The 20,665-nt window shown below is 41.7% G+C and overlaps 4 protein-coding genes across 17 annotated transcripts in view; all 4 read left to right on the top strand.

Moving 5' to 3' along the window:
• The first annotated feature begins 110 nt into the window (after positions 1 to 110).
• Positions 111 to 2,743, top strand: LOC117147253 (fibrous sheath CABYR-binding protein). The gene is made up of 6 exons (XM_033314072.1): positions 111 to 327; positions 386 to 489; positions 549 to 620; positions 681 to 1,933; positions 2,011 to 2,197; positions 2,274 to 2,743. The coding sequence occupies exons 1-6, from the start codon at positions 237 to 239 to the stop codon at positions 2,667 to 2,669; spliced, it is 2,103 nt and encodes a 700-aa protein (XP_033169963.1). The 5' UTR covers positions 111 to 236; the 3' UTR covers positions 2,670 to 2,743.
• Positions 2,744 to 3,925: 1,182 nt separating this feature from the next.
• LOC117147565 (protein twisted gastrulation) lies at positions 3,926 to 4,906 on the top strand. The gene has a single exon (XM_033314508.1). The coding sequence runs from the start codon at positions 3,977 to 3,979 to the stop codon at positions 4,724 to 4,726; it is 750 nt and encodes a 249-aa protein (XP_033170399.1). The 5' UTR covers positions 3,926 to 3,976; the 3' UTR covers positions 4,727 to 4,906.
• A 214-nt stretch (positions 4,907 to 5,120) lies between these two features.
• Positions 5,121 to 7,321, top strand: LOC117148412 (serine protease gd). 2 transcript variants are annotated; one of them, XM_033315781.1, is made up of 5 exons: positions 5,121 to 5,413; positions 5,466 to 5,616; positions 5,681 to 5,840; positions 5,920 to 6,471; positions 6,574 to 7,321. In XM_033315781.1, exons 1-5 carry the CDS (start codon positions 5,201 to 5,203, stop codon positions 7,082 to 7,084), a joined length of 1,587 nt encoding a protein of 528 aa, XP_033171672.1. In that variant the 5' UTR covers positions 5,121 to 5,200; the 3' UTR covers positions 7,085 to 7,321. The 2 variants fall into 2 exon arrangements, with proteins under 2 accessions (XP_033171672.1, XP_033171673.1); XM_033315782.1 differs by lacking the exon at positions 6,574 to 7,321 and having other exon boundaries at positions 5,681 to 5,858; positions 5,920 to 5,982.
• A 612-nt stretch (positions 7,322 to 7,933) lies between these two features.
• LOC117146675 (voltage-dependent calcium channel type A subunit alpha-1) overlaps positions 7,934 to 20,665 on the top strand; it is a 49,088-nt gene continuing 36,356 nt past the window's right edge. For 7 of the 13 annotated variants that reach the window (XM_033313027.1, XM_033313024.1, XM_033313026.1 and 4 more), the window contains exons 1-11: positions 7,934 to 8,170; positions 12,645 to 12,963; positions 13,038 to 13,177; positions 15,190 to 15,290; positions 15,690 to 15,845; positions 15,910 to 16,130; positions 16,225 to 16,328; positions 18,363 to 18,478; positions 19,204 to 19,263; positions 19,326 to 19,430; positions 20,458 to 20,655. In XM_033313027.1, the coding sequence (XP_033168918.1) occupies positions 7,953 to 8,170; positions 12,645 to 12,963; positions 13,038 to 13,177; positions 15,190 to 15,290; positions 15,690 to 15,845; positions 15,910 to 16,130; positions 16,225 to 16,328; positions 18,363 to 18,478; positions 19,204 to 19,263; positions 19,326 to 19,430; positions 20,458 to 20,655 (1,738 nt within the window). In that variant the 5' untranslated portion in view covers positions 7,934 to 7,952. Of the gene's footprint in view, positions 8,171 to 12,644; positions 12,964 to 13,037; positions 13,178 to 13,624; positions 13,726 to 15,189; positions 15,291 to 15,689; positions 15,846 to 15,909; positions 16,131 to 16,224; positions 16,329 to 16,857; positions 16,974 to 18,362; positions 18,479 to 19,203; positions 19,264 to 19,325; positions 19,431 to 20,457; positions 20,656 to 20,665 lie in introns of all 13 variants that reach the window. The other 6 variants (XM_033313030.1, XM_033313029.1, XM_033313025.1 and 3 more) reach the window with 3 other exon arrangements.

The raw sequence follows: 20,665 nt of genomic DNA, 5'->3' as shown, positions 1-20,665 counted from the left end.
ATTGCCAAGTGTATTTAAATTCAATGCGAAAAAAAGGAGAAAAAACTGGTAAATGAATTGGGAGGCGGGCGAAAATGGGGCGTCTTGTTTAATCAATAGTTCATGGAACATTCAGTTTCGTTTTGGCATCCAATTGAAAGTGTAAAAAATAGGCGTTCAAAATTCAGAAACAAAATCCAAAACTCGTTTCTTTTTTTTTTTTGTTTTTGGAAGTTGGTATGCAAGTTTTTGGCTAAATGGCAAAGAAGGGGGGACAACAACAACTGCAGGCTGACATCCAGACGGACGAGGAGCTGGAGCGTTTCATGGAGCGGCCAGGACTCTTGGGTTTGTCTGCAGCCCATTTTCGGGTCCGAAAAACTCTATAAGTAATTCCTCCCATCAGTTTTGGATGTTTACTCGGAATGGTGTGGTCCTTGCCAGGGTATGGTCGGATCCTTGCGTAAAATCAAACTGGATGTTGGCGGCGATAATCTGCATCTGGCCATTGTGGGTTAATTCGTACTATTCACGTTGATCCTCAGCTCCCTAATTGATTTCTTACCTAGTGCAAATCGGATACGATCACGGCCTTGAAACGATTCAATAAGCGTAGCGAGCCCATCTGGCTTTTTGTGACCGTAAGTCTTAGTTTTATCGCTGGATTGTTAGACATAGGGAATATAATATCTGATTTATAGGGCGGCAGGGCCGTTAATCTTCTGTTCGGCTCGGATGTGCCCAAGCTGGTGGGGCTGCTGATGAAAGAGCTAGAGAAGACCACGCAGAAGTCATCGCGTCCAGGCACCTACAGACTTGACGAACTGCAGCCCATCGAGGTGGAGCAGCAGCGCATCAAGATGGAGGCCATCGAGCGGGCCGAGCGGGCGGAGCGCGAGATAAAGCACAAGAAGCAGATTGACTACCTCACCCATGTGACGGACTCCATTATGGAGAATATGCCCGATATTGGAGTGACGGTCTTTGGACCGCAGGTCAATCGCGATATGTTCAAGAAGCTAACCGAACCAGCCGAGGCGCTCAAGATGCAGTGCAAGGATCGCCGGGTCATCCAGGTGAGCAGCGATCAGTTCGAGACTGTGAACTTTGCATGCAAGAATCCCATGCCGCCGGATGTGATCGAGCAACTGGACGGCAAGGAGCTGCTCATGTGCTTCTGGAAGATTGACGAAAGCATCGGCACAGTGCCCAACGTCCTGATGGCCTATGCCCACGAGCTGACCAAGGAGCGAGTGGCGCCGCCCAACGATGATATACCCGAGGAGCATGTTATACCGCCGCTTATCACAACCATGAAACTAAAAGTCGAGGTGGAGCTGAAGGAGGGCGAGACTTGGGTGGAGGAGATAAGCTCCGAGGAGGAGGCTAGGCTGCACCAGGCCAAGAGCAAGGCCAAAACCAAGTCCATTAGCCACGAGGAAGCGCATCTGGCCGAAGAGGAAGCAGCCGATCTGGATGCCGAGGAGGAGGCCAGCGAGGAGGAGACAGTCATGCCTGAGCCCGGAGGCGATGCAATGGGCGGGATCCCATCCATGCCCGGCTTCGAGCTGGAAGTGGATCCCGTCGATGAGGCCGGCGAAGATGAGGAGGAGGTGCAGGAGATCAAAGAGGAGGAGCCACCGAAGCCACTCACTCGCACCAAGACGGTGAAAATGCCACCCATTTGGGTGCCCAACAGCCGGCGCACCCATGCCGCTCTCATCTATGTGTTCTTCCGCGGTCAGACGTCCGGATTTCTGCCACCGGATCCCAAACCGGAACCGCCGCACGTCATCATGGCCTTCGACGCCTCCAAGCGCAAGGAGATCATGCATGTGATCGATCGACACAAGGACGATGTGCCGCTCTATGGATTCTTCTCAAGCGCCGAACCGGATGAGGCCGAATTGATTGCCACCTCAACGGACAAGTACGAGAGCAGCCCTCACGCAGCGTACGTATTCTGGCCGGGATTAGCCCAAGTAGTTCAATAGTACTTCAATATTCAATCTCTTGCTTGCCCAACTGCAGGAGCGACAAGATCGTGCTGAAGGTCAACAAGGTCCAGTCCAACATGATGTTATCCCTGGTCTCGTACGGTCCCAGCTATGTGAGTCCCAATGTAACTGTCGGCAAGGACGAGGCGCTCAAGTTCTTCCCGGAGGACTACAAGCCCCAGGAGGAGGTCGTCGTCGAGGTCGAAAAGAAAAAGAAGAAGGTAGGTTCTATCTAAATATTATTACTATTAACTTACTATTAATATCAAATATATTAATCATATTTCGTTTTTTCAGAGCAAGCGGGCCACCGAAATCAATCAGGAAATGGAGGCTGCGGCTGCAGCTGCAGCTGCAGCGGCGGCTCATCCTCCGGAGGCTCCTGCTCCAGTCGAAGCAGAAGCTCCCGCCACAGAGGCTCCCGCTGTCGTGGAAGGAGATGCCGCATCAGCGGCTGGCGAAGCACCGCCAGCCGGAGATGACGCACCGGTGGCCCCACCACCAGCTGAGCCAGCCGCCGAAGGAGCGGCGCCGGATGCACCGGCTCCAGCTCCAGCTCCGGAAGCCCCAGCAGCGGAGGAGGCGCCACATGAGGCGCCCAAGGAGGAGGCACCTGCCGCCGAAGCGCCACCAGAGCCGGAGGCAGAAGCTCCTGCTCCTGCCGAGCCAGCACCTGAGCCAGCAGCCGAGTAACTAGTATGACAACCAATAGCACTCATTATTTGGCTACTAAAGTTTTTAGTGTATGCGCAAAAATTCCAAGTTGTTGAAATGTTAAAATTATCTATTTAATAAAAAAAAAAAGAAAAAGTAATATCGCCATAATACCCATTAAATTTGTTGCGTAACGAAAATCGTTGCGTTTGAAATGTGCATAGCTATCTGAAGTTATGCAAATAAAAATCAATATTTTGGTCAAAACATTGGAAATAATGTTGCGAATATGGAGTGTTATACCTCGTTCAGCTCGTAATTAAATTCCCAATCGAACGGCAGCCAAATTTGGATATATAATTTTTTTCCAGTTTTTCGACAATTTTGATGATCTACAAAACATGCAAAAAATTGATCAAAAAATAATTTTACAAAGTTCGTCAAAAAGTGTTACGGGTGGTTAGTATTGGTAATTAGGAGCATAAAACGGTAATTATTTTTGTTTTGTGACCATTTTTGACCAAGTTACAGCAAAAATCGTTTCCCCGATTTTTTGTAAATAAAAAAATTAGTATTTTGCTCAGAAAATTCGAAATAATGGTCTATATATGGAATGCTATACCTCAATAAGTTTGTTATTTAAATTCCAGTCGATTTGGATTATAATTTGAGTAATTTATTTTTTTTAATTTTTTTTCACATTTTGATACCTAACAAAAATGCAAAAATTGATCTAAAAATTAATATCTTAGTATCCGCTTAAAAATGATATGGGTCTTTAGCATTGGTAATTATCTGCGCAAATCAGTTTTTCTTTTAGCCATGTGATGATTTTAAGCCAAGTTATAAAGATTAAACCCTATTTAAGAATGGCATTTTTGACAAATGTCGTTTTTTTGACATAATATTTCAATTTTTGGCCAATGTTTTGGCCTTTATACCTGATAAGTCCTTAGAGCTAATAATACCTGTTTGCGGTTAAGATATACATAGGTTTAAGAATCTGCGTTTTGCGTCAGCCAACCAGTGGACTTTATTTATGTTACCTAATTGGCTTATTTTATGGCGGTTCATATTAGTCAATAATACAGGTAAAAAGTGAGGTTATTTTGAGATGATCATCCCTTATTTTGGCCTATTTTATAGGGGGAGTTGCCTCTAAATGGTTTTAAATGACCAGCCCGCCTGATGTGGGCAACTACCTGATTTTCGCTACACGAGGATTAGCGAATTGTGGTAAGGATTAGCCATCTACCTGACCACCTGGATACTAATATAACCAAAACATATAAAGGCATGCCGTAATCGTGGATAATGTATCATAAGGCCGCGAGATCTCGACCAGAATGCAGTTGCTGTGCTACTTCGTCATACTTTTCTTTGGAATCGCACCGTGGTCATCATTGGCCAACGACGATGGATGCAACGAGGTGGTCTGCGGATCGGTGGTGTCCAAGTGCCTCATCACCCAGAGCTGCCAGTGCAAGTTGAATGACTGCCACTGCTGCAAGGACTGTCTGAATTGCCTTGGCGAACTGTACATCGAGTGCTGTGGCTGCCTCGACATGTGTCCCAAGCACAAGGATGTCCTGCCCTCGCTGACGCCGCGCTCGGAGATTGGCGACATTGAGGGAGTGCCCGAGCTGTTCGACACTCTAACCGCTGAGGATGACGAGGGATGGTCCACCATACGGTTCTCCATGCGAGCCGGCTTCAAGCAGCGCGTCCAGGGCGGCGCAGGCGGTGATGCCGGAAACGGAAATGGAAATGGAAATGCCGGGGCTGCAGGTGTCACCCTATGCACCGTGATCTATGTGAACTCGTGCATCCGGGCGAACAAGTGCCGGCAGCAATGCGAGAGCATGGGAGCCAGTAGCTATCGATGGTTCCACGACGGATGCTGCGAGTGCGTCGGCGAGAATTGCCTCAATTACGGAATCAACGAGAGTCGCTGCCGCGGCTGTCCGGAGGATCAGGATCAGCTGCTCACCGCCGATACCGTTCCGGCGGAGGCTGAACAGGATCTGGAGCGATTCTTTGGCAACGAGGAGATCGAGGACGAGTGGGGCTATGGCGAGGAGGATGAATTTTCCTAATAGCACAGACAATTTCAAATAAATGTGGCTCTCCAATTTGGAGCTTGGAGCTCATCATGGCAAACGATCTCTTTGTAAATATCCATGTAAAAATACCAAATGCCTTGCTAATTTAAGTTCATATTAAAAAAGACAACAATAAACTTGGAAATTATAAAAGTATCCCATTAAGTTCTAATAGTAGATCCAGTAAATGTTACGTTGAATCAATATTTGTGGGATATAATTTATTCATCTTTTTAACATTTGAACTTGAACGGAATGGAGAATTTGAAGGATCAATTTCCCTTGCGTAGGCATTTCTCTCTCATTTCAACTAACAGGGGTTATTTTCTTGGTCTGGCAACTCTGTTGGTGGATAAAATGCACACAGTGTTCCCGGACTGTCAAAGCTTCGATCGAGATTGCGGCATTGTTGTTTACGTTTGTTTTGAGTGAAAATCATTTTCATCCGGGCATTCCCAGACACTAACGATGAGGCTGCACCTGGCGGCGATCCTCATCCTCTGCATCGAGCACGTAACCAAGGCGGTCGCCCAGGGAATGCCGATCAGTCCGTGCCCCAAGGTGTTTCAGTACCGCTTCGACGGCAGCGAGTGGTTCGGCCTGATGGCCGTGCGCAGTCCGGATGGCCACCAGCCGCTCCACATCCGAGTGACGCTCTCGATGCGTGGCAAGCCCACCACGGTAAGTGGTACAGTGTCATCCAGATGTTACCTAATCCTCATAGTACACACAGAACTATCTGGGCGAAATCGAGCTACTCACACGCGGCAAGTTCACCCACAATGCACCGGTGCTGTACAAGATCCGCTTTCCCAAACATCACTTCCCGCCCAAGCTGCTCCTCATGTCGGCCAACAATCATGTGATCTGCTTCGGATCCGGCGGTGCGTATCCATGGAACTTGGGTAGCAAACGATTTAACCCATGATTTGTTTGCCCGCACCACAGAGCACAGCATCTTCATGACCCAAATCCAGTTGGAGCACATCAGGAAGTTGTCCTTTATACCGGATAAGAAGAGCTCCCTGCTGCTGGATCCCGAGGAGGAGGAGGAGGTGCGAAAAACGGACGACAAGCCGCCCAGTACGCCGCACATCCAGTTCAAGAAGTATGCATCCGGATTTTGGTCGGTTAAAACACACACACGATCGTCACATTCATTCGTTACTTAATGTCCGCTTTTGTAGAAAACCCTTTGCCCAGGCGCCCAAGGAGATTTGCGGACGCATCGACAGGGATCTGGACTTTCACTTGTCCCAAAGAACGGAATCACTACATGGCGAAATCGGTGAACCAAAGAGCTCCGATGGCATCACATCACCAGTTTTTGTCGATGACGATGAAGATGATGTCCTGGAGCATCAGTTCGTGGACGAATCAGAAGCAGAAGCGATAGAAAGCGATAGCGCAGATAGCCTGCCATCGATCACCAGAGGATCGTGGCCTTGGCTAGCGGCCATCTATGTGAACAACCTGACCTCCCTGGACTTTCAGTGCGGCGGTTCGCTTGTCTCGGCACGTGTGGTTATCAGCTCGGCGCACTGCTTCAAGTTGTTCAATAAGCGCTACACATCCAACGAGGTGCTCGTCTTTCTGGGCCGCCACAATCTGAAGAACTGGAACGAGGAGGGATCTCTGGCGGCCCCCGTCGATGGCATTTACATTCATCCCGACTTCAACAGTCAGCTGAGCAGCTACGATGCGGATATCGCAGTGATTATACTCAAGGACGAAGTTCGGTGGGTCCGATGCCTAAATTATACATATTCAATCTAAAGCGCGATTTAAGACCCAATATAAATATCATTTATTATATTGACATACCATTATTTTCTTCGCAGATTTAACACCTTTATTCGACCCGCTTGCCTGTGGTCTGGTTCCAGCAAAACGGAGTACATTGTGGGCGAGCGGGGCATCGTCATCGGCTGGAGCTTTGACAGAACGAACAGGACGCAAGATCAGAAGCTGTCGTCGGGGCTACCGGGCAAGATCTCCACCGATGCCAGTGCACCCAAGGTAGTAAGGGCTCCCATTGTCGGCAATGCCGAATGCTTTCGGGCCAATGCCCACTTTCGCAGCCTATCCTCAAACCGAACCTTCTGCGCCGGCATCCTGGGGGAGAAAGATACGCATCAGAGCGGTGCGAGCATTTACACCGGTATATCGGGGGCCGGACTTTTCATCCGCCGGAACAATCGCTGGATGCTGCGTGGCACAGTATCAGCGGCCCTGCCCGCCGTAGAGTCACCGGATGCGGAATCTAGCCATAAGCTTTGCTGTAAGAACCAGTACATCATATATGCCGACGTGGCCAAGTTTCTGGACTGGATCACGGCCTTCGTAATTTGAATCGCATCTGAAATGTGTATGGGAACGCATTTCTAAGTGAGCGCTGTGATAGCCCCTTGGGCATGGCGATGGGAAAAAGTTACTCGGAGTAATTAGCGGATATCGGTTTTTTTTTGGCTAGTTTCACTACGAAAACTTCTGATTATGGCATTTCAGTTATACTTTTATCTAAGACAGTAGGGCAATTCAAATAATAAATTATGGCACGGGAAAGCCAAAAGCAATTTTCCCATAGAATCGCTGCGCTTTTAGATCTCCACCTTAAAATTAACATTAAAAATCTCGAAATTTGCAATGTTTAAAAGTTCCTCCGACCAACATATAGAAAACATGTATGTAGAGAGAATCACAGGTATGTTTGATATCGAAATTAATTGTAATACAGAGTAACGTTTACCATGCCTTTGTTATCAGTGTGTTGGCGCTCGTGAACAAAGGAAGCTGCCAATTTCCGGAGTGGGCGGCCTGGCCCGTCTGAGTGGCGTTCACCCATGGACACCTGGACACCCCAATTACCAGCGGCAGACTGCACTGCGCATATGCTGACTACTATCAAGCACGTCATCAGCCGCAATCGTCGTCATCGCCATCTGGGCCGTTATCTATCTTGCTGGGTTGTTGGGGCATCGACAGCAGTCGGCGGTAGCCATCGACTTTCAGTTCCGTCCGGACCGTGGCAGCTGGTGCATCACACCCGGGGCTCTGGGCCCGTTCGTCTACGGACATCCGCAATCGATGAAGATCTTCAGACAAGTGCAACGCATTGAATTGTGAACGTGCCCGGTAGTTGGTAGTGAATATTTTACAGAAATGGCCATATTTGGAGTACATTTCGCGCATTGCAAAGTTCGATTCACCGATTCCCAGAATGCTGGGCGGAGTGGGAGCTCGTCGCAGAAGGGGCTCATCTCCTATGGCGCGATTGACCATTAGCAACATCAACGGCCTGGATGACAATATTGCCATCATCGGCGATGGCGTCATCCGGCGGAGCACGCACTACGGCTCGCAAGGGTCCAGCAAAAGGCGCCGGGCTCCGGAAAGCTTCGCTCTTGTCCAGACGCGACCAAATCTAGGCGACCTAATGTGAGTACCACCAACAATTTAAATATAAATTATTTAAACTTAACATCTTTTTAAAAGATCAATTGATATTTAGAAAAGTATTGAAAAATGGTAAAAATCCATGGCTTATTATAGATAGTATGCACAGGTAGTTGTTCTGGCAAAAACTATTCACTTATTATGGAATGTCACCTTTTCGGAAAATACTTTGCTGTTCTTAATAACTGAATCAACTGACAATGGTTATTGAAATGCACAGAGATAAAATTAGGTCTGAAATAGAGTTAAATATGTTTCTCGTTTGTTTTCTAAACTCATTAATTAGGTCAAGCATGAGATCCCCTTTGACTCTTTGTAATTCGGTTAAAGCCGGGTTTTCAAATAACCGATATCTTGATGCAATGGTTTTTATAATAAGGGGTTGAAAGTATTCAGAGCTTAAAGCTTTGTCAAAAATTGTGGCAGTAGTAAATCAGCAACGTTAAACATATTTAAATATCTCTTAGGATAGTTAAGTAGGTTAAACTTCGCCCATCTTTTTTTAAAGTTTAGAATTATGATTTAAGCCCGGTTTTTAAAACCTCGATTTCTCGAAAGTTCGATAGTTTTGTTCCCAAGGGGTGAAGAGCAAGCGGAGCTTAAAGCTCAATCGACGACTGTAACGGTCTTACGAGCGGGTTTCCTTGGAGGACACGCATGCGCTCTCGCCCGCACTTGCTGGCCAGTGTGTCCACCCCTCCGATTGAGCTTGAACTGAAGCTTGGAACGGAGCTTTCGGGCGGACGCAGAGCGCAGGGCTGGTAGATTTTTTTTCCCATATTTTTGCCCTTTGTGCGTGTGTGTGGACCCTGGCGATGTGGTAGTATGTGATACAAAGTCGCCGAGTTGAAGTCTTGCGTTTTGTTGAGTTTTTCGTCCAACTGGTGAGACAAAGTCGGTGGTGACAGCTCCCGTAGAAGCGGTTTTTGTTTTTTATTTTTAACTCGGGCCCATCAAATTTAACAGCAAATGTGCGACAACACAAATGTGGCTGAATACAGAAGCCTGGTGTTAAGAAATCAAGTGCAAATCACTCGCAATGCGGGCTTAAAAGTGCTGTGAAAATTCCACATTTCGAATGTTGTGTGCGCTGGCATCCGAATTCGGGTCGAGTGGTGAAAAAACACTACAAACATCCAAACCAAGAACAAGAAATATAGTCGGAAAAGCGTGAAAATCGTGAGAAAACCCAATGGCAAAACGTCGAATTGGCGACAATGGCGGCGAGGACAGCAAAAATAGCAAGAAAAGAAATCGGGAAACCAAGTGAAAAGCATTATTCGGGCTTACTGAAGCCAATAAACGACCTCTGATTGTGCTCCTCCAGGCACCCAGATCTAATTTTTATTTTTAGCCACATACATATACCTATATATACAATCGTTTCAAGTCCCAATTACCCAAGTTATCCTTAAAAACCAGTTGTAAAAGTTAAAGTTAACAAGCACCACGAACGCACCACACACACCAACACACCCGCACGAATATACATATTCATATACATATACATATATATGTATAGCCATATATATACATATATACATAGTTGTTGGGATTGGGTCAGCGGGTCGGTAGCACAACGGGCGGAATGTTGCGTCGGTGGTGCTATATATTGCGGTGGATGGAAGTGGAAGTGGATGTGGCAAGAGGCAAGTGGAAAAGCAAAGGCGAAAGGAAAAGCTAAAGCCAAAGCTAAAGCTGAAGGAGAAGGAAAAGGAGATATGGAGTTTTCGGGTGTTTTAGCCTATCGGTATATCGTTTATTTTTGTGACGTGTACACGCACTTTCGAGGTGAATGAATTGCGGCGATGTAGCAGGAAGCACCCCCCGAATTAATATTTAAATTAACTATATTCCCAGTCCACACAAATATTTACTAGTCGTAAATTCCCCAACCCAACCACACACACACACACACATACGCATGTGTATGTTTTCCATACCGGAAACGAATTCTAATGATGTTCTCCTCTCTTCACGGAAGTGAAAAATTTGTTTGTCTCTGTTCTTTGTACAATGCTCATATGAATATTCGTATGAATGCCAGCATATGAACAAATATTGTGGTAGTCGTGTGCTCTGTAACTAAAGTATAACGACATATCAAATTTCAGTTAGTTGGTCCTTTAAGCCCAATTAAAAGTGTAACTGTTTCCAGAAAAAAAATAACAAAAAGCGTTAGTTAAGAGGGGGCGACGATGGCAAGTGTGTCATTGTTGCTGTTTATTTTTGGCAATTACAGGTTCGTTGGTCTCACTGTGGCCCGATTGTAGTCAGACACACAGATATATATAGCCTCTGCCCATTCCAAAAACCCAAACTCGTTCCGAAAAACATCGTCAACATACAAAAAAAAAAATCTGCAAACAACTGTGCCTGGTGACGTCACTAGGGAAAATAGAGCTGGAACTATATAATTGCTTTTAACAGCAACGATTTCCCTTAAAGGAAAAGACATTGCTTTGCGCAATTGAAAATGACCTATTCCAAATAGGGCAATAGTTAATTTAAATGCAAATGCAACCAGATTTACTGGGCCCTTAAAAGTAGGCAAGCGATTTGTGGCTGCGATGTTATCGTTATCGGTGTGACCCAGTGATTGTTGAAACCAGAGAGAGAGAGAGAGAGAGCTTCTGCCGGTACATGTGTGTCTGTGTGGATGGAATGGAGAGAGTTGAAATTCGCAAATGCCAATTCTTGTTATCAGCGAAATAAATCAAAACATTCGATTAATCTGCAAATAACTGTAAAGATAAAACCTTGTTCGTAGCTTCACTGCCTTATGGGCTAATTTGTTAATTCAAGAATACTCGCAAAAAGGTAAACAAGTTTTCAGAATTCTTCCAGTCGGAATTCAGAATCTCACCGTTTCACAACTCACCACAGCCCGTGTATGTGTGTGTGTGCGAGTGTATAAAGCTTTTTTTTGGTGTTCCATACACATGCATTATTTGTATGTGTGCCAGTCTCTCAGCCTCTGACTTTTTCATCCCCTAACGTTTTTCATTCATGGCGTGTTCCAGTAATGGAATTTTATACCAATAACCGAAATAACCACATCTATCTGCTGACCGTGTCCATAGCCATTGCCAGTCCTAAATGTTGTGGATCTGGTTCTCTATAGATACATCCCATATTGGGTACAAGAATAACACCAGCCATGCACTTGGCATGCACCTAAGTAACCACATTCCCATACCCATGCCCGTACCCATTCCCATCCAGTCATATGTATGTATATGTTCGTGCGCGAGTGTATGAGCATGTTTTCAATAGGTCATGAACTGAATTGACCCGAGCGCATCATAATTATCGGTTGGCAAAATAAGTAGCACAACATCGAAACACTCAAAGCCACCGCAAAGCCAAGCGAATGAAACAGAGATTCCGGAATCTGACCAGTTTCACTTCAAATCGAAATCAAAATCGAATCGGGTGTGTGTGTGTGAGTGTGATTTGCATCTAATCGAATTCGTATTTTCAAATTCAGTTCAAGTGCAATAATAACACGGTGGTAATGCGGAATAGCTAATAAATAATAATAAAAGACAACGTTTTAAAGAGCGATAAATACGGCAAAGGGATAAATAATAACGTGCACAAAAGAAAAAAAAAACAGACGAGCCGAAATCAACGATCGAGGGATTCAGGACGAGGACGCGAGTTAAGGCAGTTAAGGAATCGCAGCCGGAATCCTTCAGCCACCAGCCTCCATCCTAAACAACCGCCACATCCTCCAGTAATCACCAGCAACAGCCATCGGACTCGCGAGCTAAATGTCCAGTTGCCGCTATCGTTCCATACGGACGGCGTGTCACTCCCGACAAATGCGTATTGTGGTTGACCTTGTTTAATATAATTATGGCCGAGCGGTCGTTACAAAAGTATCAGAAATTGGATACAGTGACGGTACGTGCCACCTTCATCTAATTACAAAATATTATGAATTCAGAATTCCAACAGCTTGATGTTCTGAATCTCGGGACGGGACTGACTTTCCCTTCCCTTGAATTCGAGCTATAAAAATGTAATATTTTTTGCAATTATTTGCCAAACTTAATAGTAAACCACCTACGGAATATATCCCTGGTATCTTTGCTAGTCAAAATATAAAGTCTCTTTTTAATTTCTTTTTTTATATAAAAACCACAATAAAACAGGCATGTAATGTGAGCAAAATATGAAATATAGAGACCAAAACCAACACCCACATGGCGTATGAGCAATACTTTAGAGACAACAAGAATTGAGATTATTTAAGTTAAAAATCCTTTTTTTTAATTTAAATTTATAAGGCCAGTAATGATATAGGCACAAATACAAGCCAAACAATTATTCCTTCATTAAAATCTGGTTTATGTATGTTAGGCGCTAGTAACTGACTAGGAATAGCTCAAATTGATTCGCGTAGGAAGAACATATGTAAATATTTTACACTCTATCCTTTTCCGTACAGGTTGGAAGCGGCTCAGGAAGTAGTGCAAGCAGAGCATCAACAGGACTCCTTAGGCGGGGGGCACTTGGGTCGAAAGGGAGCCCATCGCTTAGCTGATAGAATGGGTGGCCCGAAAAAAGAGGAAAACCCACCAGGTGGTGGTCCGACGTCATTGTTTATTCTAACCGAGGATAACCCAATTAGAAAGTACACACGATTCATCATAGAATGGCCGCCCTTTGAATACGCTGTGTTATTGACAATCATAGCCAACTGTGTTGTGTTGGCACTAGAGGAGCACTTGCCAGGGGGCGACAAGACAGTATTGGCTCAAAAATTGGTAAGATCAATTGTGTTATTGGTATACGGAACGTGAACGGATTGACTGATCTACGTTTTTGGCCATTGAACTAGGAAAAAACGGAGGCCTATTTTTTATGCATTTTCTGTGTAGAAGCGTCGCTCAAGATCCTCGCCTTAGGGCTTGTTCTGCATAAACACTCCTATCTCAGGAATATTTGGAACATCATGGATTTTTTCGTTGTAGTTACGGGGTAAATAATGAACCAAACTATTTTCGAAACACATGCACCAATTTTATTTTCAACTAATATCGTATTAAAAAACTACACGCCGTGCAAGCATTATCTGTTTTTATTCAAACCAAAGCAATATCACCTATGTTTAAGTCTTGATCATAAAGAATCGCAAGAAAAAGTTAACTTAATACGCTCAGAAAAACTTAGTTACTTTTTCTACATTCATTATAGATCTGATCCATTTTAGTTGTAAGATATAAAATTGTAAAAACCACTCAAACTCTTTATTAAGATATGTATTTAGTTATTAAGTGCCCACTAAATTTTTGTGTTGCGGTAAGATATTTGCCTCAACTAAAGCATATAAATGTATTATAAGTAAGCGACTATATTAACAACTTCTTCCATATGTTCAAATTCGTGTAACGAACTCGAAATGGCAAATAACAATGCCAATTGCAGAGCCATGACGATATTTGCTGAGGCCAATATAGATGTTGACCTGCGTATGTTACGATCTTTTCGTGTTTTACGCCCACTGAAGCTCGTATCCCGAATTCCAAGTAAGACATCTGCCAACAAAAAGAACCATTAGTTGCTACTACCAAAAACCTAGGCCAGATAATACATCGTTTTCTTCAGTAAACATATATATTAAGTAAACAAATTACACTCGAAAAAGCTAGTTGACCTATATGGATCTTTAATATAAATTTAATTGGATTAGGAGTAGTGAAAACGGCATAAACAGAAACAAACTTAGATGCTAAAATCTATTTATTAGTTATATATTAAGTAGCTACATATAAAATGATATCACAATCAAGCTTACGATTTCCTTTGAGCCTTCAAACGAAACAAAATAAATTATATTCAGGAAAACGGTAGCATGGTTGTAAAATATTATTATAAAGAAAATAGGATTAGTATTATTCAACTATAGATGGCATCAGTAGGATGCAATGTGTTAACTTGTAGGTTTATAATATAAATCAATTCATGTACAGTGGTGGCCACGAATTTAGGAACTTTAAAATTGTATTACCTTTCGTGGCTATCACTCGGTAGTTTTTTATGAATACATATATATTTATAGCTGTATATTCTTTCTGATTTGTAGTGATTTCGACTAGCCATTTTTATTTATGTTTACAAAATATTATATTAGCTTTATAATAACTAGATATTTATATATATAAGTGAGTTAAAGACTATATAACTGTGTGTGATTCTGACGACTAAAATGTTTATATATTAGACATTAAGTCTTGAACGTAATTCAAGTTACCTTTCCATTCGATTTAAAATAGATCGCAACTTGCAAGTCATCTATGAACCCCCTTTTAAAGGTGGTAGAATAATAGCGAATATTATTGATTTTCGATAATAGCTGGCACATAAATGATAAATTTACATCTATATATAATGCCGAAACTATAGAGTGACTGACCAAAATCAGTTTTAGCCAACTGTAGATGTGTTCAATTTTTTATTATTTTTTATACATCGCAAATTTGTATCTCTTAAAGGGAAAATTTATTTATACTGTCCTAGAACATTGGTATAAGCAGTGTGTATGTTATAAGCAATAGATTCATGTTATAGTTTAAATTATAGCCTTAACTTATATTCAACTCTATAGATGACCAAAACTATAGTTTATATTTGCTCTTTAACACTAATGCCTGAAAATATTGACCAATATTGTTCGGAATGGAGAGCAAAACTAAACTATTCTGCGTTTTCGCTTGGGTTACCCATTGTGTGTGCGAAAAATATGAACTAACCGCGCGTTAAACGTTACTCTGTGTTATTTAAGTTATTTAAATTTTGTACACTCCTTAGTTGCTTCTTGCTTTCGATTCAAGTTTCGATTTAAGCTGCACAATACATATGTATGAAATTTTGTTTCGAACGTACACGTATGATTTCGATATTCCAATTATGATTATCTGATCTGTATCCATTGAGTATCGCTAATCAATATATATATAACTTCATTTCGATCGCTTAACGTCTGCAAACAGATTCATGACACAGTACCCACAAATAGGGCCCGAGGTAGACCTAAGAACACTTAGAGCCATTCGTGTGCTACGGCCCTTAAAATTAGTGTCTGGAATTCCTAGTGAGTAGTTCCTCTGTTTAATTCTACATGTCGTTTGTTGTCTTTACATTCTTGATTTTAAAACCAAATCTCGCTCCAGACTCTTTAATGTGCGTACATGAGATTGTTTTTGATTCGGTTTTAAGTTCTAGTACGAGTGAGTGGAAAACGAGTGAGACAAGAGCCTGCATTTTTGCCACCACTTAGTTTTCGATTTTCGTTTGAAACGTACTCTTTTTGACTAGAATGGTTGTTTGTGGCACATGATTGTCGTGGCGGAGCTATCCATGTCTGCGACAATCATGTCCTAAATGTGAAACACATATCCAGCATATCCATATTTCTAATCCAACGTCCATCTTCTCCAAACAACTAACTAACTGAATCGTTTCTGGATCGGATGAACGGCAACGTCAACAGGTTTACAAGTAGTTTTAAAATCTATAATCAAGGCGATGGCACCTTTACTGCAAATCGGTCTCTTGGTGTTGTTTGCAATCGTAATTTTTGCAATCATTGGACTCGAGTTTTATTCGGGCGCACTGCATAAGACTTGTTATAGCTTAGAAGATCCAAGTAATATACCCTTGAATGACTATATTCCGCGATCGCGCATCTAATCGATTTCGTTTCCGAGCAGACAAACTAGTGAAGGAGGGCGAATCAGAGACGCCTTGCAACACGGACAACATCCTGGAAAAGGCCACCGGCTCATTCGTATGCAACAACACCACGAGCATGTGTCTGGAGAAGTGGGAGGGACCAAATTCAGGTATCACGAGTTTCGATAATATCGGATTTGCCATGTTGACCGTATTCCAATGTATCACGATGGAGGGCTGGACGTCAATACTGTATTGGGTAAGTTGAAATTAATCAATACGAGAGTAGACTCGATCAGTGATCACTGATCTTGGTTAATATGTTTCATATCCTAATCGATTCTAATTCACAGACCAACGACGCATTAGGTTCAGCATTTAATTGGATATATTTCGTGCCTCTTATAGTTATAGGCTCATTTTTTATGCTCAACTTAGTTCTTGGTGTCCTCAGTGGGTAAGTTGATCGCGAATTGCTTTATTTTGCCGATGAAGCCACTTCTACACCAGTTCACATTATGTTCTACTTTTGATTTCGATTACTTCTGTTCTACTGAGAAAAAAAAGTAAAAAAGAAAAAATTATGGAAAAATGGGATCTGAAAATACTGCATACATATGTTTAGATCATTTCCATATGGAATGTCGTCGAGTGTTTCTTCTGACGCGTTTAAATATTTTTGTAAAGATGAAATGTAAAGAAAGTGTGTCCAATTGCCAGATTATACATATGTATATATCGGTTTTACGTAGAGCTACGTGCATGAGCATACACGGTGCAAAAAAAAAAAATGAAACAAAGTCAATTTGGCTGTAAATTATTCAAAATTTTCGCCTGTGACCGGACGATTGAAATATATGTATGTACGTGTTTGATATACTGTCATTTTGATTTGCATTCAACTTGTACGTTTCGTTATATATTTGTTTTTTATCTTTTTCCGAAATTTTGTTCAATGCATTTAACTATCGTATTCCCGAATTCAGAGAGTTTTCGAACGAACGAAATCGTGTCGAACGTCGCATGGAGTTTCAAAAATGCCGCTTTCGGGCCATGTTTCAGACAGCAATGGTCTCGTACCTTGACTGGATCACACAAGCAGGTTTATACAACTAGATCTATATCTAAGTGCAACCAAAGTAAACTGCCATAATCAACCCGAACGTCATACAACACAACCTGCAATTATAACTAATTATAACTATTATCGGCCAAAAACAGAACAATAAGTCAACTCGTATCGTAATGCTAATGCTATCGAATCCGAGCGAGTTCATTGAGTTAAACACCCATCTAATTAAACCAAAAAAGCAAACTCCGACCTATACTTCCTTAACCAGTTTATAAAGAACGTGTTTGATTTGCTGCTAGTTATGTATTCTTAAATAGATCGCAAGCAATTCCCCGGCTACAAAGAGTTCTGGTACCCAAAACTAACTAACTATCAATACAATACAACTACTATGTACTTCCAATGAACCGAATTAATAATATTAACTGCGAAATGCCGTTCACCCCACTATAGTTTCAACTAACCAACCAACCAACCAACCAATAATCTAATCCATATACTCTGCAGTGCGTAATGCGTATTATATGATATACTCTGCATTTTGCCACACACTTAACCCGATTCTTACTACCATAGCGATAAAGTTGAATTCCCCCAGTCCAACTAAACCAAACTAACCAAATACATAGCTATTTCAACTGCAGTTAGTCAACTTAACCTCCAGTTATATACTTTACATATCCCCGCCAGCGGACTCGTGAATTGTTGTTGAGTCGCGGCCTCGTTCTCGATATCTCGGCTATATAGTACACTCCCCATACACTATATACACTGATAGAGCAGTGCACCCACCTATCAATATCAATGTTCTGTCCCCGGTTAACTATCGCCATCAAAATGTATCATCGCTCCAGACTCAGAGACTCCAAGACTCCAAGACACCCAGACTCCCCAGCGAATCAGGGCAAGATTAGAGTTATTCAAAACCCGATGACGCTATGGCATCATCACCCCATGCGTACTCTATATTTATTTGTCGCCACCGAATAAATCATCTTATATATGCTTGTATGCACACATATAATCTAACACATTTCCCTTCTTTTATATATATTTTTCCTTGACTTTTGACCTCATTGAAGGTTCTCGTCGGGGAGGCGCAATAAATATATATAATATATATAAATATGTGTTAAATTGCATTTCTGTTACTTCATTTCCAGTAAATAATTTCGACTTTCTGTTTATGCCCGTTTGTTGTGTTCTAAAAAAAAAGAAAACAAAGCACTGGAATATTCTTGATTTTACGAATCTTTAAGTTATTCTTCTCTGTTGATTACACTCGTACAAAAACAATGACGAAAGTATGGTGTGAACTTTGATATTGTATTACCGAATACCAAAGCATACATGATCGTTTTAGCAATCAATCAATCCTGTTTTTTGGTTTATCACGTTCTATTTAATTATTTTTTGTAGTGAATTCGCAAAAGAACGAGAAAAAGTAGAAAATAGACAAGAGTTTCTTAAACTTAGAAGGCAGCAGCAACTAGAAAGAGAGTTAAACGGCTATGTTGAATGGATTTGTAAAGCTGGTATAGTATTTACCCCTATTTCTTGTTTGTAAATCTATATATACACACACAATGAATAACTCTCATACACACATATATACAAACATAAAAATTTAAACACTATGCGCCCCATATTCATCCACATCCATATGTACATATATATATTATAAAAACGAGATATATGCCAACATTTAAATCAGGTCCTTTTCTATGACTATAAAACTGAATTCAATGAAAATAGGGCAAAAGTAATCACATTAAATTTACTTTCAAAATTCGAACAGGGATCACAAAAAATGCCTAACATAAGATTCTTCTTCAATGTCATTGCTTCACTGAAAGATACATTAACTGGATATCGTTTATATCATTTTCATATAAAATGACGATGTATTCATACATATTTAAAGTGATACAAGAATAAAATATACGTTGTATTGAGATGTTTCTTAATAGCCAGCACACTTTTGGCACATTCTTAGCATCCCTCTCCTCATAGAATTGAAACCCTCGAATCCTATACATTGCCAAATTTGAAAGTGAATAAATTCCTCAATATACTCAGAATTAAAATAGTTTTCGTGGAAATATGGACACATATCCCTCATGCCGCCCCAATATATAAACATCTAACCACATTGACTATAATGTACATACGAGTATATCCTTTCTGCTTATGTGTTGATCAAATCGATTCCCACTTGTTGTGACCCATCACCAATCACTGGATTTTGATGCTATTTCAGAGGAGGTAATCCTGGCCGAGGAGCGCACCACGGAAGAAGAGAAAATGCACATAATGGAGGGTAAGTTCTAACAAAATGGATTGTGGCACCCATATATATGATAACCACATTTTGCCTTTCAGCTCGAAGACGAAACGCTGCCAAGCGGAAAAAGCTGAAAAGTTTGGGAAAATCAAAGTCCACGGATACGGAGGAAGAGGAAGCGGAGGAAGATTATGGAGATGATGGTAAGAAAGATATTTTGAATATAGTTTTCAATGAGCTCAGGTCTATAATTGATAAACACACAACATAAAAGACATTCCAAGAAATGAAATGGATGCTTAATGGGATAAAGCAAATAACAAATAAACGAAACCGAAACAATTGGCTGCAAACTTAATTTAACTTTTTAGTTTTCCTATTGCATTGCGTTTTAACGAACTTTCGATATGCAATTAATACATTTTTTATTTCTATGTTTGAACTTACAACGACAAACGAAATTGTAAATCTTACCTTGAATATGTTCCAAAATGTGTAAGTAAATTATTATTTATTTTTTCACAACGTGAAAAATCTGCACCAGCGTCAGATAGTTGAAATCCCTTTTAAAACGCTAACAAAATAAATAGAATTGAGTCAACTCATTGTTCTCATCGTACAGAAACTCTTGAAAAATATATGTAAACTTGTCACTTGTGTAAATACGAGAAAGTAGTTGGTATTAGATGTATCTGGGGTATACGATTTCCATAAATATTAGTAAACTAAAATCAACTAATTAACTCATAACGAACATTCGCTTTCGTAAACAAAAGCCCATATTTTCCCAAAAATAAGACACTGATTACTTACGTTCTGGTAGTGAGGGTATGCATTTGGCTGAAGGATCTTTGGCATATGAAAATAAGCACATTAGATAGAAACTTTAAGGACTACAATTGCAAGGACAGAGTGCCTTCTTCTTAGAGATAGTGCCCACCAAAAACAATCAACTTCGCACTTGTACAACGTCGTCTTTTCAACAAATAGTCAATCATACTCTTTTATCGCTAAGATCAACAACAACATACCTCTGTCGCATTATATTTGAGTACATTATTTGTTGCCAACAGTGCGTTTCAAAACAGTAGAGTCGATTGTTTTGAAGTGCACTGCACCCGTATTTAAACAACGGTCACAACACTTGCCTGGTTGTAATCATAGGTGGAGATATATCAATGTATTTAAAGGCTTCTAAACTGATTAACTGTCCAACTCTGCTCTCTGTAGGTTACCTCAAAACGCGCTCGAAACCTCAAGGAAGTTGTACCGGATTTTGGCGGGCGGAGAAAAGGTTTCGTTTTTGGATCCGGCACACGGTGAAGACGCAGTGGTTCTACTGGTTCGTGATCGTCCTCGTCTTTCTGAACACAGTCTGCGTTGCCGTCGAGCATTACGGCCAGCCCTCGTTCCTCACGGAGTTTCTGTGTACGTATCA

The sequence above is a fragment of the Drosophila mauritiana genome, chromosome X (genome assembly GCF_004382145.1).
Source record: "Drosophila mauritiana strain mau12 chromosome X, ASM438214v1, whole genome shotgun sequence".
NCBI classification, from domain to species: domain Eukaryota; kingdom Metazoa; phylum Arthropoda; class Insecta; order Diptera; family Drosophilidae; genus Drosophila; species Drosophila mauritiana.
Note: the sequence above shows the minus strand (reverse complement) of the source record. Positions and strands in the feature narration are given on the sequence as shown.

Coding starts and splice junctions, on each gene's coding strand:
- LOC117148412 (XM_033315781.1), top strand. CDS start 5,201: ATGAGGCTGCACCTGGCGGCGATCCTCATCCTCTGCATCGAGCACGTA. Junction 5,414..5,465: donor TGCGTGGCAAGCCCACCACG/GTAAGTGGTACA, acceptor TAGTACACACAG/AACTATCTGGGCGAAATCGA. Junction 5,841..5,919: donor CCGCACATCCAGTTCAAGAA/GTATGCATCCGG, acceptor CCGCTTTTGTAG/AAAACCCTTTGCCCAGGCGC.
- LOC117147253 (XM_033314072.1), top strand. CDS start 237: ATGGCAAAGAAGGGGGGACAACAACAACTGCAGGCTGACATCCAGACG. Junction 328..385: donor GGAGCGGCCAGGACTCTTGG/GTTTGTCTGCAG, acceptor TCCTCCCATCAG/TTTTGGATGTTTACTCGGAA. Junction 621..680: donor CCATCTGGCTTTTTGTGACC/GTAAGTCTTAGT, acceptor TCTGATTTATAG/GGCGGCAGGGCCGTTAATCT.
- LOC117147565 (XM_033314508.1), top strand. CDS start 3,977: ATGCAGTTGCTGTGCTACTTCGTCATACTTTTCTTTGGAATCGCACCG.